General features: G+C 52.9%; 1 protein-coding gene across 4 annotated transcripts; it reads right to left on the reverse strand.

The window, feature by feature from the left end:
- Window positions 1-26,110, reverse strand: RSPO1 (R-spondin 1). 4 transcript variants are annotated; one of them, XM_042833983.1, is made up of 8 exons: window positions 14,989-15,042; window positions 14,788-14,863; window positions 14,541-14,653; window positions 6,781-7,149; window positions 4,962-5,153; window positions 3,896-4,045; window positions 3,360-3,548; window positions 1-2,752 (listed from the first exon to the last, which is right to left on the reverse strand). In XM_042833983.1, exons 4-8 carry the CDS (start codon window positions 6,872-6,874, stop codon window positions 2,595-2,597), a joined length of 783 nt encoding a protein of 260 aa, XP_042689917.1. In that variant the 5' UTR covers window positions 6,875-7,149; window positions 14,541-14,653; window positions 14,788-14,863; window positions 14,989-15,042; the 3' UTR covers window positions 1-2,594. The 4 variants fall into 4 exon arrangements, with proteins under 4 accessions (XP_042689917.1, XP_042689916.1, XP_042689915.1 ...); XM_042833982.1 differs by adding an exon at window positions 14,021-14,198 and having other exon boundaries at window positions 14,541-14,863; XM_042833981.1 differs by having other exon boundaries at window positions 14,541-14,863.
- Window positions 26,111-26,573: the final 463 nt, after the last annotated feature.

Below are 26,573 nucleotides of genomic sequence, written 5' to 3' on the forward strand. Positions count from 1 at the left end.
AAGAAGCATATTTTACAGTGATGCCACGGAGAGAACACCACAACAGGTATTATTTGGTGGACTGAAAGAGAGCAGTCGTGTGGCTGTGAGTTGAGATGACATCAACCTAAGGCAATCTCTGCTTTGGACTGTTGAACTCAGCGTGCAAACCACGTTGGTCAAAGGCAAAATGCTTCTAAGCTCTTCAATGAACCAGCTCTCTGAGAGTGGGAAAAAGCACTATTTTTAAGCTGATTAAAAAAAAAAGAAATTTGACTTTTTCTTTTTCATATTTTCCTTCTAAGTTTTCTAAATTTCATCTTCAACCATCCATAGTGAAAAATCCTGATTTTCCTAATACACGTTTTAAACTTTCCTTTGCCTTTCTCCCTCTTTCCTCCCATTTTGCTATGAAAAAAAAGAAAAAAAAAAAAAAAAAAGGAAGAAAAAAGGGAAAAGGCTGCAACAGAAAGAAGTTCTTCAGTTTTTCTAAAAACTCTAGAAATGTCTACAAGATATGCTGTGTTGATTTATTATATGCAGTTGAGTGTTGAAATATTTGTGCTAGTATTGCCATGAGTTACTGTAGGGAATGCAGTTAGTTAACAGAGCCTTAGTGTCTAAAACCTTACTAATGCACTCTCTCTTCTCTTTAATCCTTGTTGAGAACTGGATTGAGATACTAAAGCAGGAGGGAAGGAAGAGGAGTTCCTGAATTAGCAAGCTGAGGTTTGTGAAAGGGTTACTGACTATTGCTGCTGAAAAGCGGAAGGGAAAAATGAGTTTGCTTACATGCAGTGCCAGGTTGCAAACAAAATACCTATTTCACAGGCTAGCTGAGGCTGGAGAGCAAAATGAGATCTGATCTTTCAGCTGGGAGGCCTTCAGGAATCGTCTGAACAAGATCCATAAACAACTGGAAGGATGACTTTAAGAACCTCTCTCTCTCTGCTTGGTATGCTGCTCGTTTATCATTGTGCTGAAATGGAATCCCCTTTAAAAGATATAACGGCTTCTTGTTTACTTAAACACAAAGTGGATGATGGGCTGAAAGGTTTTGCTGCCAGTGGAGCAGCCATGGAGAGCTTGGTACAGCCCTGGAGCTGGAACAACTATGCAGCTCCCACGTTCTGAGCTAAGCCAAAACACCGGGACCTGGTGGGGAGGCACCCATCTCCACACGAGGCAGAGGTGGTGCAAAACAAGGGCAGCAGGACTCGGCTTTGTCAGGTTTAGCTCTGGAGTGAGCTTTTCCCTTCCCCTTTCCCTTCCTGGGGAGCCAGGAGCTCTGGCACATTGCTGGGGACCGTGGCACCTGCCTGGCTCCATCCCTTGCAACAAAAGGAGCTTTGCTGAACTCTAGAGGAACGAAGGGTCAATATTTATACTGAGGAAGCACGTTTTTAAATAGCAGGGAAATGGAGCAATGTGCCATGTTGTGGCACGGCCAAGGGCAAGGCTCCCCATGCAGAGAAGCCCAGTGAGAAGCGTGCGCCCGCTGCAGCCTCGCCAGGTCCCCACCGAGCACCATGCTCCTGGTTCCTCTGCCTGGTGCCAATTCTTGCAGAGCAGAAGTGTTTGTGCTGAGTCCAGGAGCTTCCCATTGGTGACATGGAGACTGGTGGCTCCTACCAAACTTAAACACTTTGCAGAGCCTGAGCTTTGCCTTCCCCCTCCCACCTTCATTCCCTCCTGCTGTGCATTTGGGTAGTGGTGGGACAGATGGACAAGCCTGTCCCTGGCCAGGAGCAGAGCCTGGGAGCTGTGCCTACAAACACAATCACAGCATTTTGCAGCCTGCAGCTTGCCATTAGCTCTCATTGTCTCAAGCCAGGTCCTTGAATGGCGACTTCCTCAGGGAGCAGCGCAGTCCTGTGAGGGCAGCAGACTGAGCTCTGGCTGCAGCACAGCCGGCAGCATTTACTGGGATTTTCTTAAAGCTTTTGTCAGTTTCCCTTCCACAAATGAGTCTCTGTCCTGTGGGACACCAGCCTCCATAGGGGCCAAGGCATGAACCACACACTCAGGAAGCCGGTTGTCGTCTTGGTTGTTTTGTTTTGTTTTTTTTTTGTTTGTTTGTTTTTTGCTTTTTTTTTTTTTTTTTTTTTGGTTTGGTTTTGCTTTGCTTTTCATTCGAAATAACTCTTTGAAGCAGATTCAGGGCAGATACCACTGACCTCTTACCACAAATGTTTAACATGTATTATTCTCAATGATAAAGTCATACAGCTTAAAACACAAAATAAAGGGTTGGGGGGGTAGAGAAAGAGGACACTGCCTTTGTGTGAATCCAGTTCCCCAGTCTGGAAGAGCAGAAATCCAGTCCCCGTGGCTGGCTGGGCACGAGGCAAGTGTCCCGTGGCCCCATGCCCCCATCCTTGGTTCATCCTCACCTCTGGTCCCGCAGTGTCCCACTGCCCCAGTGGATGCCATCCGTGGTGCTGGGGTTACCGCCTCCTTAAGTGTTGTGGATGTGGCTTCTGTCGAGTCTAGTCTAGGAGTATAGCTCTGTCTTTCTGACGTGTGTAATGTTGTGTAGCAGTGCTCTGGTTCAATAAAGCTTTCATATACATAGCAGCAATGAAGTCTTGCCATCAGGTGACGTAAAGGGGCAGCTATTGGGCAGGGCTGGCGGATGTGGTGGGGGCCACAGCCCCTCTCTGTTTGCTCTTCCTCTTCTTGGTGCCAGACTTTGCATCTTTGGTGTCTTTCCGATTTCTGTTCCCATTTGTATTATCTTGCTTTCCTTGCTCATCCTTTTTCTTCCTTTTCCCTGCAACAAGGCAAAAAGCAGCAAAGGAGGATCAGGCCTGGATCTGTCTTTGCAGTTTCCAGCAGGACTCCTGATGCATGCATTTCCCCGCTGCTGCCCGAGGCCTTTTGCTGTCACACTGCTGCCTGCGTTGCTGGCAGCCAGGTGGGGCTCAACCCTCCCTGCTCTTACTCACTGCTCAGAACCGGTTCCCCTCCAAGCAGCCAACCCAGCCACAATCCTGTGCACCCCATAAGAGGATGACCAAGCCACCATTCATCCTATTGACACTGCATTTCCAGGGGAAAGCACAGACCTCAGCACTCCCATGAAGGAGGCGACAACTCCCATTGCTGCAGCACACAGAGATTGCTCAGCTGCCTCGTTTGCTAAAGTACCCACATCCTGCAGGGCAGGCAGCACGCCATAGGGCCAAGGGGCTGCCCAGATGCTCCATCCCATTGGGGTCCCTCTGGGGTCCCTCCCCATTAGGGAGTTCTGCACCCTAACACAAATCACCCACGCCATACAGAGGTGGTGGGATTTACATTTACAGCGCTGGACCGTTAGGCTGAACACTGCCACCTAAAGAGGTGCTGGGGGAAAGGAGGCAATGCTCCACACTCACCTTCGGGGCATTGGCTCTTCTGCACAGTGCATCTGCGCACCTCCGTGGTGGCGGGGCACAGGGACACGTCCCCAGAGGGAGCCTGCAGGATCCGCCGCGTTCGGTCCTCGTTCCCCTTCTTGAAGCCACACAGCTTCCTCTTCTTGGAGCAGGGCCCCCAGGGCCCCCACTCACTCATTTCACATTGTGCTGCCAGATAACAAGAGAGGCCAGAGGTATCTCTCATTTCTCTCTGCTGCACCTCTGGGAGCCCTCCCGCCCCTCTCCCAGTGGAGCCAGAGCAGTGTGTGCATTTCCCCAGCAGTTCCCAGGTTTCTTGGCACCCCCTTTCCTATCACACCATGAGCTCTGAGTGCTCCAAAAGCAATTTGCATGAATATTGCAGTGCCCATCCGTGCTGTGCCCAGCCAAGGGCTGTGTACAAAGCTGCCTGAAGCATTTCCCGTTAGGCACCAACACAGCATCCCCGAGGGGTTGGTTTGATCACTTAAACCAACTTGTAGCAATAGATGCATTGAAAGCTCAGCGTTGCTTACCAGGACTGCTGCACTCCATGGTGCCGTTGGCAGCAGAGTAGCCTTCAGGGCATGTGACGTAACATCTCCCTTTGTGCAAATACAAACCTTCCTTACATTTTGTGCAAAAGTTTCGGCTGAAGCAGGACTCACAGTTCTCGATTTTGCATTCTGGAGGGAAAAAAAACAAAACCACAAAGTCGTCACGAAGCCTGACGCAAACAACTGCTGGCAGCCCTGGTGAGCAGAGCAGCACACAGGAGTTGTGATTCACACTGTGTGTGCGCCTGGGCTGAGGCTGCAGCCATACAAGGGGTTGAGTGGGCAAGGAGCAGGTGTGGGCAGAGGCATCATTGAGCACCAAAGGCTCAGCGAGCTCCAGACAGTTCCCCACAGTTTGCTCCTGGCTCCACTGAGAGTCTCTGTGTGTCCTGCCAGCCCTGCTCATGCAGATTGCTCGGATGCTGGTTTCCTCTGAGCTGCTCCCTGCTGCAGGACAGAGCCACTATGCTGCAGTAGCTGCCAGGTGGACGTCAGGCAGGGTGGAAAAGGTTTGGGCTTGTGTTCAGCTCGAGCATCAGTCTGCCAAAGTGGGAAAGTGCAGAGAATAAAGCCCAGTGTCAGCTGCTCCAGCTGCAGCTCCAGCATGTGCAGCAAAGAAAGCGAGCTGGATGGAAACCTGGCTGTGAGGTGGTTTGCATAGAACTGCCAGGGAAGTGATTGTGTTTTTCCACACCAAGCTTCTTTCTGGTGCTCTGGCCCAACGAGGCAGAGCTGGGCTGAGGATCCCGTTCAGAGAGATCGTTTGTTATTCAAATGGACAGAGAGAAGAGCAGGTACTTGTGCCAGCACTGCTCCTCCTGCTCCCTTCCAAAGACGCGAGGGGTGTCAGCATCCCTTCCTCCAGGATCCCACATCATTGCACCCATGTGGAATGGAGGTGATAGAGGTGATATCACTGTGATAGAGCAGTGCAGCCCTGCACACTGCTGGTGACACACTTTGCTTTCATGGACGATCCATTCCCTGCTACCCCTCCCCACAGCATGGACAGGGACCTGTGGAGGATCTCAGTGCTGATACTCACTGATGCACTTGTTCATGTCTGTATTGCGAAGGCCGAAGTATCCCAGTGGACAGGATGGGAGGCAGATCCCAATTTGCCGGATATCGTTCCTCTCCAGAAGGATGAAGAGCTTGGGGGAACATCTCAGGCACCCGTTGAACTCAGAGCACAGGTCGCAGCCCCTGGCACAGCCCTGGCTCAGCTCAGTGCTAACTGCAAGAGCAGGAGAGAGGCAGTGGTGAGACGGGCATCGCTGCTGTGCAAGAGCCTCTTTGGAGGGCAGCCAGCAGCTTCCTGGAGACAAATCCCCTTCTGAGGAAAGCTGCCATAAATATTTGATGCAAAGTACGAGTTCACGTCCTGACACAATTGCTGCCCAGAGAGAACAAATCAAACCCAGCTCAATAATTCATCAACCCTGTCCCTGTGCGTGGCTTTGCCTGGGGGATGCCTTGGTCACCCTGCTCTGCCGACAGCTCCAGCACCACCAGAATCAGGGCTCAAAAGCAGCCACAAGCTGCAAGCAGCATTCAAGCAGGACATCACCATACCAGAGGCCAGACATCAGTACCACCCCAGGCACCTCTGGGACAAGCAGGGGACAGAGCCACACAGAGCCAGAGGGAAACCATCTTCAGAGAAGCCTGCCTCGTACTTCTTGTCAGGCTGAGTCCCAGCTCTGTCTCACCATGACCCTCTGACGCTCGCTCTATCTGGCAGTGCAGGAGATTTCTCTGCCCCCAAAATAGAGATGTGTTCCCAGCTCCTAAGTTTAGTCCAAGAAAAATTCTCAATCCCCTGTCTTGAGAGTTTTCTGCTTTTAATTATCATATAAAATGCTGCTTGTTTTGAAACCCATAGCATTCTTTGCAGGCTAGAATGCAGGTTCTTTTTATTAGTTTATTATGCAAGCAGTGTCCTTGTTTATAGAAAGACTGTGTATGTTAAAATGTATTCTTTTAAATGCCGTGTTTACTACACTTCAAAAGCAGGAGCGGAGCACCAGAGCATTCCCAGGCCAGGCTAAGTGTTGGAGAGCTCTCCTTGCCCTCCTGCAGACCAGAGGTTCTGCACGCTCCCTGCTGCCTGTCCTCACCCTATAACTGGTCCCAGCTCTCCTGCAGGGTGCAGAGGCAGCTGCAGCCTCGGAAGAGGAAGCAGAAAGTAGAGGCACCCCTCGCCTGGGATCCTGCAGTGCCCCGATCCCAGGAGGCTGCTCCATGTCTGGGCTGCGACCTCCATGCTGTGTTTGGGGCTGCAGGCCCTTGGGGGTCTGGCCCAGTCCCTCCCCATAGAGCTGAGGTCTGCCTCTGTGGCAAATGCATGAGCCGAGACTCGCTGGGAGCCACTCTAATAACATTAGCCATGACATCCAGCTTTCCCTGTTCTCACGGAGCTCCAGCAGTCAGTTTTAACATAAAATCATTTTTATATAATTCAATTTAAATCAGTTCTAATGTAAACCAGTTCTAAAACGAGCTTGCATAAAGGAGGAGAAACCCATGGGGCCGCTCTTGTGCCTTTGGAGCCAGTCGAGTCCCTGGGTGGGGCTGCCCAAAGCCTGCCCTGGTAATTAAAACCCGCACTTCCCATGCACCTCGGGTTGCAGCTGGATGGGGACAACCAGAAGAGGGATTGCAATGGGCAGCAGCCTGGGACAAGGGGAGCACCCGGACCTCACCGGGCTCCAAGAGGCTGTCCATGTATGGGCACATATTCCTGGTCTAATTGGGCAAACACTCCCATTCTGCACAGGCAAACATTCACTATTTGCATGGACAGGCATTCCCAGTCTGCATAGCATCAGGAGAAGGAGAGAAGGGAAATGTTTCATACATACTTCGCCTTTGCCTCTTGCCCTTCACCACTTTGCTGCCGCCTGTTAGATCCATCAAGCTTAGAAAAACCACCACCACAAACAGTCCAAGCTGCATAGTAACTCTCCAGCGCCGCAGCCCTGTAGCGCAGGGTGATCAGAGTCCGTGGCCACTAAAACCTCCCGGGCTGGCTCAGAGCTGAGAGTCTGTGTGCGACGCCTGGTGCAGGACCATATCCACCAGCTACCACTGCAGCAGCAGAGACCTTAGGTAGCAGGTAACATGGTTCTACCTTCATCCCCATATGGAGCGCAGGAGCTCGGGTCCAGTCCCATCGGGGGGTCGGGCAGTCAGCGTTAGCTGCTCGGAGTTTCCACGTGCAGGTGCAGGAACTGGAAAGAAAGAGGAGAAGGGATTAACTCTACTGGATGACAAACACCTGGCTCCATCGTACAAAGTGGATTGGGTTGGCATTGCAGGGAGTCACGGAGCAGAACTGGGGGAGCAGTGCATGGGGGGAATCCCTCTCCAAGCCCACCTGCAAGTCATTGCTTGGCATAATAACAGCACATGGCTTTCCTAGGGAAATGCCTGATGTGGTCATGCCATCTGCTGATGCTGCACATGGTTGTAGCTCTAACATGTTTGTTGTAGTGCCAGTGCTCCTCAGCAGATGGTCGCTGAAGGCTGCCAGGAGCACAGGATGTTTCCCATCAGGTGGGCACCTCTGGGGACTGGGAGTAGAGTTGGGCACAGAGAGATCCTGAAGAGCTTGGGGACTTGTCTCCAAATTTGGGGATGGGCCAGGATTGTCCTGGACCTGCTGAAATGTTGCAGTTCTGCTCTTAGAATGATTGCAAACTCCTGAGCTCCCCTTGGAGCAGCACTGACACAGCTGTATGCTCTGCATCAGCCAACAGACATGCTCAGAGCAATGAGATGTGCAATCAGGACAGGTGACGTGTTTCTCTGCTTAAAGTACGGGAGAAGAAAGAAAAGCCCAATGCAGAGGTCTGTGGGATGCTGAGCTGTTGCAGTGACACCAGACCCAACCCATGGTGTGCAGGGATGCTTGCAGTTCTACTAGGGGAGCAGCACTGTGCTCTGCTCTGGGGAAAGGCCACGACCATGGCTTCGTGTGCACCGGGAGTGGAGGAAGCGTGACTTCCAGGCTGAACAGAAAGCTCTGACCCAGCACAACGGGGCTGTGCTCCTCTCTACGCAGCTGGCAAAACACAGCCCAACCAACTGTTGCCATTGTGTGGGAATAAAGGTGACAACATTCACTCTGTGAGGTCAGTAGAAATAGAAAATGGTTTTAATCCCCTTATAATAACTGTCCCTTATAATAACCAGTGCCCCGAACGGGCAGCGGTGATGGGGCTGGAATAATGCCCGGCTGCAGCTTGTAGCATTGGGAAGGGGTGCAGGACCCCATGTTCAGCCATGCTGAGGGGTCACCCTCCATCCCACAGCACACCTGGATCCCATGGCTGGAGAAACCATGGGAGCCATCCAGCTGGAAGCAAGCCCTGTGCCCAGAAAGATGCTTCCTGCACCCCAGCATCGACACTGAAAGCCCACGAGCAATCACACAAATGATAGAAAAGCTCTTCAATGCCTCTCACAGCAGCAGTAGAGGGGAAGCTGCTGGAGGAAGCGGCCCTTGCAGCAGTGCAGCTAGATGCTGAGATGAGTGGGAGCTTTGGGGCAGTGCTGATTCCAAGCACACTAACGCTGCTGGGAGGGCACCGAAGGGCACTGCTGGCATCTGCCTGCCTAACAGCTTTGAACTTCTCACTGTATTCGTCCTGCAGATCCCCTGAGAGCTGCTGGGGCAAGAGCACGGCGCTGCCCATGTGCTTGTTGTTACAGCCCACGGCATCATCCAGGGGATTTTCAAATAAATAATTAGGCGCTTGTGTAAACACCAACTCGTTCTGCACTTCCCGGCCTGTTTGCTGCAAGCTGCTTTATAAACACTGTCAAGTGCTTAAGCTGGGCAGTTTGGGAGTGTTTACTGGAGAGGAGATCTGTGCAGAGATCACACCGTTGAGCTGCTGCAGCCTCTCCATGTGCAGCATTCATTAGCATGCACAGAGAGGTGAGGCAGTGTGGATCCTCAGCATGGCACAGCACAGCATTGCATGGCACAGCACAGCATTGCATGGCACAGCACAGCATTGCATGGCACAGCACAGCATTGCATGGCACAGCACAGCATTGCATGGCACAGCACAGCATTGCATAGTATGGCAGGGTACAGCATCGCACAGCATGGCACAAAATGACGTGGCACAGCGTGGCATAGCACAGCTGTATAATCAATGGATACTAAGATGTTGCAATCACAAAATAAACAAGAGACTTAGGCGAAGTAGATTACGATAACAAAAGAGAATAAATGGAAGGCTTACCCTTATGCTGGGCTCACCACAAAACACCAGAAGGAGGGACCTCCAGACAAGATCCTTCCCCACTGGTAGCCAGCTCTTAAATAGGTCTAGGAGGGGTGCAGCCTGGCTTCACCCCTTCCTGCAGCACAGGTGAATTGCCTTCACCTGTGCTCCTCTGGCTGGCTCATGGCTCGCCTCAGGTGATCAATCAGAGGTTCAGGCCGTGACTCAGTAGTTCCCATACACACAGCCCAACATGGCACGGCACAACACGACACACATGGCACAGCGTGGCACAGCACACGGCATGGCACAGTATGGAACAGAATAGCACAGAATGGCTTGGCGTGGCAAGGCACAGAATGGTACAGCATGGCATGTTGTAGAACAACATGGCATGGCACGGTGCAGCACAGCACAGCACGCCAGGAGGAGCTCAGGGATGCTCACCAGCAAGAGCAGTGCTGTGCCAGCGCAGCAGCACAGAACAAACTCTTCCCAAATTAGTGCTGAAAGCTGCACCAGCAGAGCACTGCCACCGCTGCTCCGACTGCACTGCTGCTAATCACTGCAGCGTGAGGGTGACGCGTGTCCCAGGAAGTACACGCTGAACCAGCTCTGTGTCCTTTGCTGTTTACACAACAGTCACGGTACGGACAAACCTCTCCCGGTGGGGGGACAGCAGCGGGGATGCTCTCAGGGAGCAAACACTGCCCCTTGTGCCAAGAGCCAGCGTGAAGCTGTGCCTCAGCTGCACAAGCGCAGGGGCAGGGAGTGACATGGGAAACCCAGAGCTCTGAACGTGAGCATTTTCTCCTCCTCATCTCCTGGCTGTTGTGCACTTTCCACGTTCATCTGCCTCCGTGTGCCCATGGTGTGCCCAGTGGGAGAGGAGCTGAGATCCCAGCACTTCCCACCCTCAGGACACAAATTATGATTCTTTTTACACTATTCCAGCCATCAGTCAAGCTCAGGTTGCTGCAAACAATTCCCAGTCTAAACATTAGCAGGATTTATGCCATTATCCCATCGACAGGAAGAATTTAGGGTAACCCGAATTACTCTGAATTCATTTATGGAGAGACCTGGCCCCTGCATCTGCGATGACAGTAAGCCTTGTTTGCAATTCAATCAGGATAAATTGGTCCTTGGGAGATCCGATACAAACCAGAAAATGTAAACCATCCAGATAATTTGCCATTAGTCCTCCTACACACAAGGTGAGAAAGACCAACATTATATCCCCAGGATATTCGAGACCTAATCCGCAATAACTAAATTGCTGATATATTGCCTCTCGCTGGATGTATCAGGCTATCAGTAATGTAAACGGACTCTCCAAAGGTTTACTGAAGTGGGAAGAGAAGGACCAGATGTTGGGTGAGGGCTGGAGTCAGGACAGCAGCCGGGAGCTGCCCGTGGGATGCTGGACAAAGGAATTTGAGTTTCCACATCCTTGAGATGGGCAGATAATTTGGATTTCACCTTGGCAGCCTCTTTGAGGGGCGTAAAGATACCAGGAGACCAGATTGCATCCATTTATTCTGCTTCCCCAATGATGATGTTCCCAATTTCTGCTGCAGCAGGGCTAGGTCCCACCAGGTGGGACATCACCAGCTGGAAAGCAGGCATCTTTTAAACAAGCAGAAGCCCACACATGCGTTTATCTCACCACATGCCTTACCTTCCCTTGGCAATGAGATATCTGAATCTCATGGGCTGTGCTGGGGCTGGGGCCTGGCTGCAGCCTTTGGGGGATCAGAATTCAGCACACTACACAGGCGCAGGGACCAGGGTCCCATCCGGCACCTGCAGAGCTCATTGCATCAGAGCTGAGCACAGGCAAGAGGAGGACAGAGGGCTGAGCACCAGAGAGCAGCTCAGCACCAGGACTCTGCAAATGCAGAACTACACCATGCAGAAGGCAGGGGCAATGGGTGAGGGCTGCAAGGTGCAATAGCAGCAGCAACATCAAACGCTCCACCCATCTCCGAGCCTCTGAACAGCTCGCTCCCATCACCAGTGAGGGCCTGAAGTGCAGAACTGGCACTGCAAAGACCATTTTCACCAAGAGCACATCATGCTCATTGATGGGAACCCTCTTACTCCCTTTCCGAGGGCAGTTTTCTCTGCAGCAAGGCAGAGAACAGCAACGTGCTGCACAAGAAGTGATTTTGGAGCACCCCATGCATGCATGACTTGGGCATTGTGCTCAGCCCGCGAGTGGCCCTGCGCAGCGCATGTAGAGCCACTTTGTTCTGCCTGATCCCTGAAGCAATAAAAGAAGGCTGCATTAAGTCAAATTTCCGAACCAGAAGGTCTTCATTTGATATTATATCCGAGTGCCAAGTTTTGCAAAATCCCTAACCCATAAACTTCACTGAAAAAATAAAATAATAAAAAACAATCTGGCAGCGGCGTTCTCCACAGCATTGTTGAGGTCTGACTCCTTCCACCAGCTTCTGCACTGCATTCCCCCGTATCTCAGAGCCGTGCTTTGACCCCGTAAGTGGGGAACACAGGGAACAGTTTCCTGCCTGCGGGTGCCCCTCTTCCAGGTGGTACCACGTATCCCCAGCGCCCGCTCTGCTCTGCTTGGGCACCTTGCACAGTGCCCAGCACAGTAGCAGCTCTGAGTACGACAGCAATTACTGGTGCCACAGCCTTCGCTCCGGGAGTGCTTGTGCTCAGCATTGTAAAACGCCAGGAAATGTTTTGCTGGGGGATTTCCACTGCCCTTCTCACTAGTGCAGGCAGACGCGGCTGGCTGTGGGCTGTGCCATGCGACTGCTCAACCTCCAGAGCAGCTGGCAATGCACTGAGGCCATCCCAACGTCATTGCAGAGCTGGAGCCTGCCTGAGGGCTTAGATGGGGTCGCCAAAAAACCCAGTGTGGTTGATTTAGCTTCACAACAGAAATCCAGCCTCCCCCAGGTGACAAGCAGGGACATGGTGCACTACAACAGGAGCAAACCAAAGCAAAATTCAGAGCAGGAGTTCCAAAGCAGACCGTTTCAGACCATAACTAGCCAGGTGGGCTCTGAAAACCAGAGCCTTCCACCAAAAGAGCTCCTCAACAAACAGCCCCGGGAGCTGCATTGCTGCACAGCGGGGTGCTGAGTTTCACTGTCAGCGTGGCCAAGCGAGGGCTGACAGCGATGTCATACAATTGACTCTAAATATATGGTTTTTAAAAGCAAACTTCCAGGGCTTACAGGAGCCCAATGAGTCACAAGCTACTGTGTAAGCAGCTTCTCCAGGAGAAGGCAGAGAGCAAACCCAAGGCAAAGGCATGGAGCAGCACCGAGGGCTTTCTGCTCAGCCATAGGCAGTGGAAGCATCACTAGGCTCCCTGCAAGGACCCCCCCGTGCTGCCTCTCCTACTGACATGGCACCACCTGGGAAACCTGAGCCTCACACGTTTCAGGAGCAGAACGAAAAACACAGCAGGGAGAAAACAGCCAGCAGCCTCAGCGTGGGGCATTGCTGCTGCTGTGCTGGCAGGAGGCAGTGAGCAAGGCAGCCCCAGGTTTCAGCTGTTGCTGCAAATGCATTTGAGCTCTGTGTCTGAGGGGATCACAGCATCTCATGCCCTGAGGCAGTGGGACCAGCACTGAACTCCGCAGAGCCTGACATAACACGGGGTGGTTTGCAGTGAAGACTTTCTGCAGCCACAGGGGATCATCCCCATGGACATTGCGGGCATGGCTGCAGAGTTGCCTCTAGAAGAGGCTGCAGGCAACATGGGCACCTCTATGCTATGGGAAGCTGACAGGTGACCCTGCTCTCCCACCCCTCTGCTGTCCCTTGGCATGCTGTACATTATATCCCCTCTACCTTTTGCTTTATCAGCAGCCCCGTAGCTCAGGCAAGAAAGGTGCTGGTTCAGCTCAGCTCCAGCTCAGGTGATGGGAACACGGAGTTCTGCTCTGTGCCCTGCAGCCACCTGTGCATGCCGCGTTATTTGGGGTGTGTTGGTGGGGTGGCAGCCCCGTCTCTGCAGAGTGCTGCTCGCTCCCTGCCGCGTCCCTCAGGGTGGTGCTGCTGCTCTCACAGTGAGGCTGGGTGCACATCCAACTGCAGGGAGCCTCATCCCCAGGGGGGCTTCCAGGCATGGCTCAGTGCCTGCATCCCACACAGCCATCATGTACTGGCCCTGGGTGGGCAGGTGGAGTGAGCTGGCAGAGAGGAGCACGGGGTCACAGGTGGACTTCAGGCAAAATAACTCAAGCTGGATAGTGCTGCAGGCAGAGGTTTTGCTGCAAATATTGGATCCTCGTGGGTCTCAGCAAAAGCCTGGCCACCAAACAGCACTGTTAAACACTGCCTCAAGATCCCAGACCTTCAGCTTGCGTGGTTATCTGCACCAATGCCCAGCAACCTGTGCAAAGGAGATCAAAGGCTCCATCCTGCCACACTGTGCAACACTGCTTCCGCCGGCACTGCCCTGCTGTAGTGCCTTTTTCTGTAAAGCATTCCTTTAAGCCCAAACCTGAACAACTCCTTGCCCATCTCAAGGCGAACGCACGTCTGAGCCTATAGAAACCATAGAAGCCCAAAGATAAAAACTTCCCGGTGTCAGCAACACGCTGTGCCCTGGCTCCACAGGTGTGCAGGACCACAAGGACGGGTCAGACCTGGCCGTGACCTGGGTTGGTGCTGGGGACACCCAAGAATGGAGCCGTGTCCCTTCCTGCCCATGGGACAGAGCCTAACCCGTGGCTTGCCCACCAGCACCCAGACACAGCAGCACTTCCCCTGCACAGCGGCGCTGGGTGTTAACGCTGATGTCTAATTATTCTCACGATCACTGCTAACCATTTTCTTACCAATCCCACACCCCAAAACCCAAGGAGCACACACTTACCCCGCACTGCTCGGCTGCCTGCTGCGTCCCCATGGGTCCCGTCCTCTGGAGCAGGCAGTTTTGCATGCAGCAGGACAGTATCGAGGCAGTAATTACTTAATGGGTCAGTTCCCTCATTGCAGGGCACAGGCACGCTCCTCTCCGCCAGCCACTGGGACAGCAGCAGCACACTGAGCAGCTGTGGGACCACAAAGCCAGCCCTGAACCCGGCACCAGCAGCACACCGAGCTGCACACCAGGCAGCACACCGAGCTGCACGGCTCGCCCCTCCGTTGGGGAGCTTTGCAGCGGCACGGGGCAGAGCAGCAGCCCTGCTCCTTTGCGCAGCCCCTCTCACCTTGGGGGTGGGGGATCCCGACAGATCGGGCTGTGATTTCTCACAGCTTTCATTGTCTGAACTCATTATCCGCGTTGCACAAGGCAAACCCGCAAGTCGGATGCTGACAAGGCTCGCGTTCCTCATTAGCAGCCCACATTGCAAAAGCTTCATCTAAACAAACATGCATTCTGAAACCCTTACCTCTGACTTGTCACTCCCTCATCACTGCTGCAAAGGCTCTACTGGTTTTTAAACCACTACCAGACCAACTACAAAAATCCTCAGTTCCTCCAGCGAAAGTTACGTGCGCGTTTCTGTCAAAAAAAATACAAAATACTTTCATGGCGAGTTCATGGAGCAGGCTGGTGCTCTTGGGTCTGGGGGCTCTGTTCACGTGTCTGTAAGCAGGTTCCTAACAGCATCCCAGGCTTTGCGCAGAGAAACAAACCCTTCTGTGATGTGCAGGATTTCAGCTCGTAAAGATCGCCCAGGCTAGTTCATACTCCATCAGCCCACGCTGCTCCCTGTGTATGCAAAGCAGAAAGTATGTGATCATATCAGAGCAATTTGCACATTAATAAATCCAGGTCTCAATGCCGTAGACTCCATCCCCATCCAGCAGGTAGGGGTTTTTTATTATTATTATTACCAGAGTATCCAGCTTTGTAAAGGCATCTAGTGCAAACTCCTGCATGAGGGAATTCCACCCCACTAGTACCACCTCCTAAGACAATATCCAGCCAAAATATTGTGACTGTTGCAAAACCCGGACTGGAGCTCTACAAAGGACCTTCCAGCATTGCATCCAGAGCCAACGGGGTCTCAGTAAATTACTGCAGAGTGACACAACATCTCGTTTTCTTTGTAGTCTTTTTTATTTATGACAGTTAATTCCGAGTTATTACTAACATTTCAGTGGTAACTGGCATATGAAGTCATCAGCTGTCACAACTGCATCTGTTAATAAACATGTCAGATATTAAAAGCAGCTTATTATCCTCTGGGGGGGGGGGGGGGGGGGCGACATCGAGCTGATGAGCTTTACAGCCTGGTTATTTTTCCATCCCTGTAGCTGTGCAACAGGAGGAAACGCTCACACGTGGGAAAGCACCATCCTCGCCATGGGGCCGTGCTGCTCCCTGCCCCGAGCCCATTCCCCTCTCCTCCTCGCTGTGTCCCTGCTCCCTTTCATCTCCTTAATACAGGAGTGACATGGGACCAACTGCTCTGCATGGGGCATGTGTGCAGGGGAAGGGTGGCACCTCCCCAGTGTCCCCAGGAGCCACCATAACCAGTGGGCTGGTCAGGATGCAGCTGGGCAGCACCCAGCACCTTCCCTGCCTGCACCCAGCTGTGCCTGCTGCAAAGGAGGACCAGGAGAGCGTGGGCAGCAGTGGTCCCCAATGTCAACAGTCCTCACCCTTGTTTCTGTGGGGCAGACATGGTGCCAACCACCCTGGGTTCATCCCCCAGCTCTGGAGCCAGAAGTCGGGGTCTCTAGCCCACTCCCACCCATGGCTGGCTTCAGGAGGACACTCAAATGTTATACATGGGACAGCAATGGCCATACCAATGTCTCCCTTTCCATTCATCTCCACCATCCTCAGCACATGAGGATGCAGCACGTCTTCTTCCTGCCTGACTCCATGGCCCTGCCTAAGGCTTTCCTCGTCATAATGCCTCTGCCTGTCTCCATCCAGAGGCAATGTTGTGGTCTTTGAGGGGTGATGTCAGCAGTGACACCATCCAAACTTTCTATGTGCAGGTTAGTTGGAATCACCCAGCAAAGCAGTTCCCTCGCGGCCCAAACGTGTGACTGCAGTGAGCAGCAGCCCGTGGAGCTGAAGAAGGCAATGCACCAAATGCTCCATCTTTGCTTTCCCCCTTCCGGCCACCATTCGTCCTCCAGCCATCAATTCTGTGCTACAGTATTGATCTGAGCCAGGAGACAGCAGATTATCCCCAGAAACCACTCTCAGTGGCTGGATGAGAGATGGATGTGACGCTTGCTCTGGTTGCAGCGCTCTTAATGAAGTCGAGAAGCAAAGTCTCTCCTGGGTTGGGATGAGGCGGGCAGGAGGATCCTATAGCAGGCATTCCTGCTCCTGCAGCCACCACTGCCCCAATGGCAGCTGTGGCCATGTGTCTCCAGACGGCCCCGATCCCCCGGGAAATGGCTCAGCATCCCTCCCATCTGAGCACATGGCAGCCTTCATTGTAGGTGTGAGATCCGCTGGAGCGTATGCCATCGTCCTTCTGTAATGAGTAAAATTCTGTCTTTGCCTCCAAATTATCACAGGGACGTTACAGGAGAGCAGGCTGTGCCGTGCAGAGAGTCTCAAAGAAACGAGGAGCTGCGCTGTCTTCACTTCATCACTGGGATCTGCGTTCTTCAGGTGGGAAGACAAAGATAAGGGAACAGCCCAAAACACACAATGGGGAAAATTCAGCATATGCGTATGGAAGTTTGATTTGTCCTGAATTTTCTTTGGCGCTTTGTTCGGTATCCCTGCTTTCCTACTCATAACCAGCGCCTTCTGAGCTCACTGCTGTCTCACAGGAGCATTACAGAATGTGGTTTGAGCACTGCACAGATGCAAAGTGGGCAGTGCCATCGGCCTCCATATCAAAGAGCTGTTCTACTTCTGAATGGAGATTTCTGCTCTCTATCCTAGATGTCTTGAAGTGATACCCAGCGTTGCTGAGACAAAATCCCATAATGGAATCTAAGAGTGAGCAGCCTCATGGGCAGAAGCTCTGCATATTATGCTCATGTGGGATAACCAAACCTTTTCCTTCCCAGCCTCTCTCAGCCCAGCTGACGGCCGTAGATCGAGTTTCAGTGCGGAGCAAATGTTTATAACTGAGCAATAAACCCCTGAAGACAGAGCTTTATGGACAAATCCAGCGGTGGGAACGGGGCTACTGGGCACACCGGTAATTAGCGAGCAGTGCTGGGTCTGACTGAAGGCAGGAGAGGGGCTTGCCAGCTACCTGGTGTTAGGAGGTATCATTGCAGAGGATGGTAAATCATACTAAATCCTGCCTTAACACCCTGCACAATAAATCCAGCACCGAATCCCACATTTCTCCCCCTTCTGACAGGCAGCTAATTTACCGCTTTGTTTTTCTTTCACTAATGGCTGTTGAGGCTGATCCTAAATTAATCCTGAACAGGCTGTTTCTCTCTTATACAAAAGAACATGAAATTCCACATTTTCACGGGGTAAAAAAGCCAAGCTGCTCCCGATTGGAAGCAGAGCTGCTGTCTCAGAGGTTCCCATCTCAGCAGGTGCTGGTGCAGCAGCAGCACAGGGGCTTCAGGAGGTCCCACTCCTCCTGCTCAGCCACCCCAGGGCTTCATTCCCAGCACCATCTCTTCTTGCTTACAAGCGGCCCAGTGCAATCATGGAGAGGATCACTGGATTTACTCCTCCAACAGCAAAAGCATCAGCCTCAGCAGAGCACCATGCTGCTACCTCTAGGAGCATTGGACAGATTGCTGGCCAGTTTGCCATCCTACTAATATTTGCTTTCATTATTAAGGTGACACAAAAAGCCTCTGCTCTGAACCCTGAAGACCTGGTGCTCCCATCCAAACCCATAAATGGGAAAGGCATGGGAAACCTCACTGAGTGCCAGGTGCTCCTTTGTTTGGGGCTTCCCTGGGATCCTCCCCAGGAAGCACTGATACCTTTCGGCACCTGAATTCAGCAAGTTTTGTTGTGTTAAGTAGCAAAGTGAGCTGCAGGTCTAATGCTCAGCCACCAGAACCCCCCAGCCTGGGTGATGCTGCCTGGCTGGGCTCCAGCCGTCCCCTTGCAGAGCTTCTTGTCTCACTCCTCACAAAGCAGCGCTGCGCCCACTCCGAAGAGGAGACTCCTCCAGTTTGTGCAGAGAAAACAGAGCTCCCACAGCCCCAAGCTCACAGCTGGGGCACCCGGCTTCCCTTCCCATCCAAACTCTGCTCTTATCCTGACCGAGCTCCCCCAGCTACATCTCCTGCCCCACATCTCCCTGTGCCCCCAGCTGCTGGGTGACAACACCCCTGAGCAGAGTCCCCACCCCTCCCAGGGACACCCAGGTTGGCACCATCTCTGCACCTTCTCGCTGTGAATGGCACATCCCCACCCTGAAGCTCCAGTGCTGAGCACCACAGCTTGGGGCAGACCGTGCTCTGCTCCGCCTGACATTAACCCTATCTGCAGATACCAGTGCCTACAAGTCCTCAGCTGGCACACAGGATGCATTACTCATGCCCCGTGCCTCATCAGCCTTTTGATAATATCTCAGCATAAGCAGAAAGCAGAGAAGACGCTCACAGAGACACCAGGAGGAAAGAGAGAACTTGCTGAAATCAACTCTGAAGTGCTGCAGCTCCAGACCTTCCCTGCTCTGCTTCTCCGCACCCTTCTTTGACAAAAAGGTTTGCTTTGCAGAAGGCTTATCTAGTGCAGGATGATTGATAGCCTGGGCAATTGTTTTTAATAATATCTGAACACCTGCAGTCCTCAGTTCCCGGTAATACAGTTATCCCAAGTGCCTAACTTATTGCATAAACAACTGCTCTGGTTGCAAAGACAACTATCAAGTTCCCAACGCAGCCGCACTTGGGGGTCACGCACAGGGGCACGCAGGATCATTCCTCCCACACGGCCGTGGGGAGCTGCTCTGCTCTGGAATCGCTGCAACGTGCTGCTTTTCTCCGTGCTACAACACCACAGGCTCCTCACTCACCAGGCATGAGTGGGCAGGCGGTGATTGCATGGCCAGCAGCACACGTGCATGCACCCAGCAAGCAGTCCTGCTCTGCAGCATCTCGTCTCTGCCTGGCATCACACGCATGCTGGGAAACGCTCCTTTTCTCGCTCGCTTCGAAGGGCCTTTTCCCCTGTTGTTTGAGGAATGCTGTTTGAATTAGCTCCACGGATTGCAAACAGACCCCGTTGTTTTCCTTTCCCGATGCAGGGAGGCTTCTGTTCTCTTTGGCCTGCTGGATTAACCGGGGGGCCTCACACGCTGACCCCTCTGCAGCTCAGGGAAGCTAATTTAATCCCAATATTGTTACAGATCACAGCAGGACAGATCTCGCAGATTCCTTGAGGCAAAGCAGCTCTCTGGCAGGGACAGCAGCGCTCTGTTTGTGGAGGCAGGAACTTCTGCAGTTTTTTTTTTTCTGTAAAATTTCCTCTACAAAACACAGGAGGCCGGGGAGCAGGCAGCAGCAGGGGGGTTCACAGGGGCAGCTTTGGGCAGACAGTGGTCATGCAGGGAGCTGCTCCTCCTGCATTGCACAGAGCTGCTCCTCCTGCGTCCCGTAGCATCCCTTGGGAGGGTGGGGGCCATAAGCAAAGGTGATGCAGCCGAGCATCAACTCGCTATTTCTTTTCCTTGATATTTTTCCCCATGGCACGCGCACAAGCCCAAGAACTATCCTATGGATCATCCACTGTGCTGCCCCATGTGCTGCCCCATGCGTTACCCCATGCATTGCCCTCTGCTGGCTCTTAGTTTATCACTCTTCTCCAGCTCAGCTCCTTCTGCAAATGGGACATAGCTAGGAGATCCTTCTCCCCACTGCCCTTTCCTCCCTGCAGTATGCAGGTGCTCAGTGCTGCAGGCTCTGGGCAGACTGCTCGCTTCCACCCAAAGTGGTTTGCTTCAGGAAAAGGCATCTTTGTAGCAGGACAGCCATCTAAACCTCACTTGTGCTTCAGTGCGTGCCTTCACTCCCCTTCTTTCCCTTTGCACAAAGTTGCAGCTCTTCTTTGTGTTGATCTCGCCAATCTATGATGCTCCAGGATTAAAGTCGAATTATTTAACAAACCCACAGGAACCCTAATCTTAATACATTAGTGTATTTCCAAAGTGCATCACCTGGGCTGAAGCACAGGCTGTTCCATGGGGAGCACCGCCCCTGGATCTCCCAGCCCTGCTATGGGATGGGCTGTGCGGGGCAGCCCTGCCTCTCCCAGCATCACTTGAGGGGGTTTGATATTTGGGAAAAGTGAATTGCTTTGAGACACTATTAAAGTCAAGCTAAAATGATGACAGGCCACAGGGCTGGAACTTCCAGCACATCCCATAGCTTTCCCCAGAGCTGGAATGGGGAGAAGATCAGGCAGGAGGACACAAAACGCAGTGCTTTGAATTGAGGGCTGCTCTGCGAGCAGCTTCTCCCTCCCTGGGCTCCTGGGGCACCCGAAGAGCCACCAGAGCCCATCCTTCCCTCAGCCACCAGCGGCTCTGGGGAACATTCCTGCTGGCTGACATTTCCCAGGGCAGTGAGGGAAGAGGAAAAAAAGGCACTTTTCCCAATATTAATTCTTGCAACATAAAAAACAAACAAACAAACAAAAAAACCCTACCACTCCCCAAAATAACCGCAATAGCTGTAAAGCCTGACACGGCCAGGGGGAGAACGGCTACAGCTTGGCTTGAAAACAGCACTGCCACCCCCTCCGAGCGGTCGTATCCCAGATGTGAGACACCATGTGTGACAAAACCCAGAGGAAGGACACGCAGGAGGCCTGTAATTGCTGCAGATTCCCATCTCAGCATGGGGACACGGGCGGGTGACCTTGGAGTCCCCAGCACCGGTGATGGCTGCAGAGGTGGCCCTGTCCTCATGTCCCCATGTGCAGCAGGAGCCGGGGGAGGAAGGCACGAGGAAAGGAGGGAGGAAGGCACGAGGCAGTGAGGAATATCACTCCATGGAAATCAGGGCGAATAAGTAATTTGTAACCGTATCACAAAAGCTGTCAGTATGCGCTTGCTCTCTGAGCCGTTTGCAGTACATCTGTAATGATTTTAGTCGTAATTAAAGATGGTATCCTGTGAGCACGCGGAAGGAGCACGGCTCGGGCTGTGCATACGGCCTTAATTCTGCTGCACTGCGGCTTTGGAGAGATTTCCAGCGGAGCCGTCAGCTTTGCTGGTGCAGAGGGGATGTGCATTGTGTTTTAAACTATATAATTAATTGAGTGCCATGCTCTGTAAGGAGCGAATTCTGCCTAGAGATTTGGGTAATTCTATAAACATGGAGAAGGAGCAACGCCCAGCGCTGGGCAGGGAGGGGATCGCAGTGTTGGGAGCGGGTGCTGCAGAAAGCTGGGGAGAGGGAAAGGCTGAGATGGGGAGAATGATGGGGGGGGGGATGTGAAAGTGGAGGGCTGGGTGCAGGGTGCAGCCAGCACTGCCCTGCAGCCCTGGTCCAGACCCATTACTTCATGCTGCACATGCACTCCACTTCGAGCTCCGTGTCTGCACGGAAAGAGTCTGTCCATAGTTTAAATATCTTCAAGATGACAGTGCGGAGAAGAGAATGGACTGTTCAGGGCTCGAAGAAGGATGGCAGAGCAGAAAACAATGGTCTGAGGCAAAGGAAAGAATGCTTCAGGAGCCCTCAGCCAGAGCCGCGCAGGGCGGCGGAGCAGATGTAGCGACGTCTGCTGCAGGGCTCAGCGGCTGGAGACAGTCAGTGCAAGTTCAGATGAGCCATTCTCTGGGAAAATGCAGTGATGCCTCCAGGGAACGGCTGAGCGCCTCTTCTCATCTGCATGAAATATGTCCCAGAGCTCAGCCACCACCCTCCCTGCAGGGACACCCATTCAGGGCAGCCCCGCACCCTGCAATGCTCTGAGGGCACTGAGCCATGAGGTTCAGAAAAGGTGGGTTGTAACAAAAAAAAAAATCACTGAAATGACCAAGGGCTCTGCAGTAAAGCTGTGCCAAGTATGGGTGCGTGGAGGCTTTGGGCAATGGGCAGCTCCCCTCCTCCTGGACAAAGGTTTGCAGTGGCCGTTTGCCCACTTCCCTGCATGGGAAGGTTTTGATGATGGGGAGAGATGCAGCAGGCACACAGCACAGAAAGCAGTCACTCCCAAAGGGACAAAGGCACAGGGCCATCACAGAGCCCTGGACACGTCCTGCTTCCATCCCATGTGTGGAAGAGCAGGCAGAGTAGAAGGTCGGAGCCCCACCAGCAGTTAAAGTAAATCAGAAATGAGTATCTATTTCCCTGCTGTGCCCTTTCCAGTCTCCTCCAGCACTTCCAGGTGCGTGCAGGGGGATCAGTGCATGAGCAACTCATTGCTGCAGGCAGGAGGTCCCATGGCCACCATCTGTCCCCAGCAAACAGGAGAGAAGCTGCTTCCTGGAGCTGCCCTTCCATTTACCAGGAGGGGGGAGAAACACTGCAGTACTTGCAGTGTCAGCAGCAGAGCTACCACGGACCTGACAGCCCCTCGTGCAGCCTTTGCCCTGGAAGCTTCGGGGTTTCATTTCCAATTAAGTTTTTCATATGGTAACATTCAGAACTTTGATGCTACTTTTGCCTAAGAGAGAACATACTTTCACTGTTGTGCCCAGCCCAGGAATGACTTCTCCACTATTAAAATGTAATTTAATTTATCTGCATGGATTTTGTGATGACTGGGATTTGTTCTAAGGAGACCTTTAAAGGAGAACTTTTGCATTATTAAATGTATGTGCAAGGAAGCTGAGTTCTGGCATTCTCTGATAACCAAATTTCTTTTCTAGCCTCCACTATATCCATCATGATAAAAGCCCCTGCCAAAGCCCTAACTCAAGCCATGCTTCTGGCATATTGTGAAACGCATCGGGGGGAGAAGGAAAGAAACCCACAAGATGCTCCAGTGCGGTATTTTTTTTAATCAAAGTTTCAAGGATATTGATGGTTTACCTCATAAGGTAAACATTTGTAGCCCAGTTGCTTTTCCCAGGGCTAAACCAGAAACAAGTGGCTCTCAGAAACTGCAACGAATTTGCTCTGACAGACTCCAGTCTGCTTCAAAATGAGTTTTCTTGAAACTCTCAGCCTTCCTTCCACACATGGGGCAGCAACGTGAGGGGGCTTCCTGGGGGCTGCAGGGTGGCTGTGTTTTTGAGGGATGAGCCCACTCCACCTGCACAGCACAGTGCTCGCCCCCAAGGTCACTGTGTGCTGCAGAAGATGTCCTCCCCCCTGCTCCCGGGCACCCCCAGGCTCACCCAGAAGGTGACAGAGGGGCAGCTTTTGAGCTGTCCCTTGGGGTGACACAAGTCCCCTTCACAGTGCAGGCACCGTGTCCTGCAGCCTCTCTAATAGCACTGCTCCTGCAGCCCTCCTGTGCTGGTTAACCCCACACTGAGCTGCAGTGGCACTATCTGGAATAAGGGAGCAGGAGAGGGGTGGGGGCTGTGGGTGCCAGTGACTGTTTGGGCAGCCTGTGGGATCCTGCTGCTCTGCCTCCTGCACGCTACATGCACAGCCCAGGTGCAGCACAGCTCTCAGGGCTGCATTTGTCCTGCACAGACAGCTGGCTGCAGGTGTCACCCTGACAGCCATCCTCCTTGGCAGAGCTGGCGTCAGTGCACACCAGCTCCAGCTCCATGATCACTACATGTTAGAAGGTAGGAAGGATCCTGAGGCTGATGTCTGCCAGCACACACCTATATGCCAAGAAAACCTCAGCAGCCTGAGCTCCAGATCCTCTCTGCTCTCCCAGACCTCCCTCGAGAGTCACCATGTGTGTGTCCCCATTCCTGACTGTCCCCAGCACTCACCCAGCCGCAGCTCAGCAAACCCACACCCCACGGTAGGGAACAGCACGAGTGATCTTCAGTTCAAGACTCACAGTGCTACTGTGCTCACTATTAAAAGCTCCACGCAGAGCATGAGATTTCCTGCACACAGAGAGGAAGGTATCTGTTTTTAGTGCCTAATTTTATTGCTTCCCTAATGTATTAGCTCATGGACCAGAGCCATGGCAAATCGTGCCGTGAAAAGTGCTCTTTTCCCTAAGAGTGTCTCCAGGGCATAACAACGGCTCTGGAGCTGGGGCAGAGCCAAGATATTTTCACCACCAAAGCTGGCATCGCCCCGGGACTGTGTGCATGGCACAGCACCATGCTGGCAGCAGCTGGCATGGGAGGACGACGTGCCCGTGCAGCCCTGGCCTCCGACCGCACAGAGCTGCTGCTCTGCCTTGTGTATAAGTCAAAACCTGCACACCGCTTGTGACAGAGATGCTCGCTATTTTAACAGGCTGAAGTGGGAGAAAGGAAAGAGCTGCCAGCTCCCAGCTGGACTGTGCTGTGGGAGCTAATGGAGGATTAGCCCAGTAGCGTGTCTTTACAAATCATTGGTTCCCAGAGTACACAAGGCAGAGCTCTGAGCGCCTCAGCACAGAGGCAGAGACAATTATTTTGGGAAAACAACTGTGTTTTCCAGCAGGGCGCGCACAGATGGGACCCTGAGCACAGCCCTCCTGCTGATGCTGCCAGCTGAGCCCCACTGTCCCCACACTTGTCTATCCCAAAGCGGAGAGGGTTTGCAGAGCAGGGCTGCTCCAGATACCTGCTGGCATGACCTGGAGCAAGAAAACCTATCCAGGAGAGGGGAGGCTGATAGGGATGGCTGCTCTGCTCAGCGCAGCCTCTCTTCAAGGCATCAGCCAACTCTCAGGCTTGGGATGGGCTGCAGAGTACCCATAGAGACCCATAGAGGCCCCAGTGCACACTGACCAAGGACACAACACAACCCTTCAGCCCTCCCAGTGCAGCATTGCACCCTTCTCCAGACAGGGGGGAAAATCCAGGACTGACCCCACAGCATGGGCTCATGCTGGTGCTGCCCATCCCCGCACCCTGAGCTGACTGCTGCCACCACATCCCACTGCTACCGCATCCCACTACCACTACATCCTGCTGCCACCACATCCCACTGCCACCACATCCATTGCCACATCCCGCTGCCACCGTATCCCTCTGCCAGTCCCGTGCTGGAGGCTGCAGCACACAGCAGAGCTGCAGTACCAAACGCCAACCCATCCCGCTCCCCACACCCGTAGCTGCCCATTGACACAGGGACGTGTTGGATGCCCTCCCCATGCCCTTCCATCAGCTGTCCCCCCCTACCAACCCTACACTGAGTGCACAGCCGCTGCTGGGAGATGAACATGTACAGAGCTGCAGAGGGCATGAGGTGAGGAGTGCTGCCCACAGGGCCAGGGCTGCCCCTGCGCTGAGCTGGAAGCGCTCACTACTTATTTCACAGCAACTTCCAACATTTCAGGAATTGTTTTCTCTCTGGCTTGGAATGAAGACAAATATTTCAGAAATTTCCTGGATAACATAAAGTTTAAAATATCCTCCGAACTAAAATAGAACGGATGGGCTATCTCAGCACTTGTGTTATGTCACACTGTGCCAGCTCATGGTACGCTGCGCGGGATCACGGATGGCGTACCGATATAAACAAAAACACAAAGGACGCCAATGAAGAGAGGAGAAACGAAATGCCGAAATGAGAAATTCTCTAAAAACAATTTTTTGTTGTTGTTGTTTCTCTTCTGCCTTGTGCAAATTAATTCTCCGTGGGGAAGCGCTGGGATTTTCTCAAAGAGCACGATCTGGTCTGAAGGAGGAGGAGGACCGCCTCAGAGCGCTCCCAGCAGCACAGCGTGGAGCGGGGCTGCCTGCGAGCCACCCCCGGTGCCCTTCCTGCCCCCTCCTCCCTCCACCTCTTATCTTGTTTATGGAAAGCCAAAGCGAGCCCCGCTCCGCGCTGTCGGACGGCGGAGATAAAGCCAAGATGGATCAGCCCAGCGCGGAGGTTCACCGCGGAGAGCAGCACTGCAGAGCGAATGGGGCACCCCGTGCCCATGCGGAGGGGCCGGCTGGGATCTTACCTGGACTTGGCTCCTGCTGTCCCCGCACATCTCCCACCCGGATGGCTGCTCAGTGCCGGCACCGCTGTCCCGCACTGGGGCTCTGCAGCAGGCTGACCGCCGGGCGCCCGCTGGCACCCATCCCCTGTCCCGTGCCTCTCCAGAAAGGCTCTGCTGGGAAGCAGCGCCGAACCTCATGTCTCCAGCGCTGTATCCACCCCTTCCCACCCTCTTGGGGTTCAGTCCTGCCAGTTCCACTTGTGGGCTGTCCTCACCACTTTGGGCCTTTCTACCGCTCCCCTTCTTGTGGCTCTGGATGTCACCACAGACACGCTTTTATGAGAGTGGGCTTGTGCAAGGCTTGTATAAAGTGTTCTCAGAAATACGAGGTCCTGTCATTTGTAAAACTAATAAAAACGTCCAATAATTTTTACAAGGGAAAAATGAGTCATTGGATGGCACATTTCTCATTACTGGCATTTTACAATTAAAATGAGTATCTATTGAATCAATCCAAAGCTCTTATTGTTAGCAGACACTAATAACTTCCTGAGCTATTGAA

The sequence above is a fragment of the Centrocercus urophasianus genome, unplaced genomic scaffold (genome assembly GCF_019232065.1).
Source record: "Centrocercus urophasianus isolate 14NV4802_14NV808 unplaced genomic scaffold, USGS_Curo_1.0 seq_43, whole genome shotgun sequence".
Classification (NCBI taxonomy): domain Eukaryota; kingdom Metazoa; phylum Chordata; class Aves; order Galliformes; family Phasianidae; genus Centrocercus; species Centrocercus urophasianus.

What these genes read in the sequence shown, in the direction of transcription:
- RSPO1 (XM_042833984.1), bottom strand. Translation starts at nt 6,874, where the DNA reads ATGCAGCTTGGACTGTTTGTGGTGGTGGTTTTTCTAAGCTTGATGGAT. An exon ending in GGGCAAGAGGCAAAGGCGAA is followed by an intron (nt 5,154 to 6,780) that starts GTATGTATGAAA and finishes CTGCTCTTGCAG; the next exon opens with TTAGCACTGAGCTGAGCCAG. An exon ending in AGACATGAACAAGTGCATCA is followed by an intron (nt 4,046 to 4,961) that starts GTGAGTATCAGC and finishes TTTTCCCTCCAG; the next exon opens with AATGCAAAATCGAGAACTGT.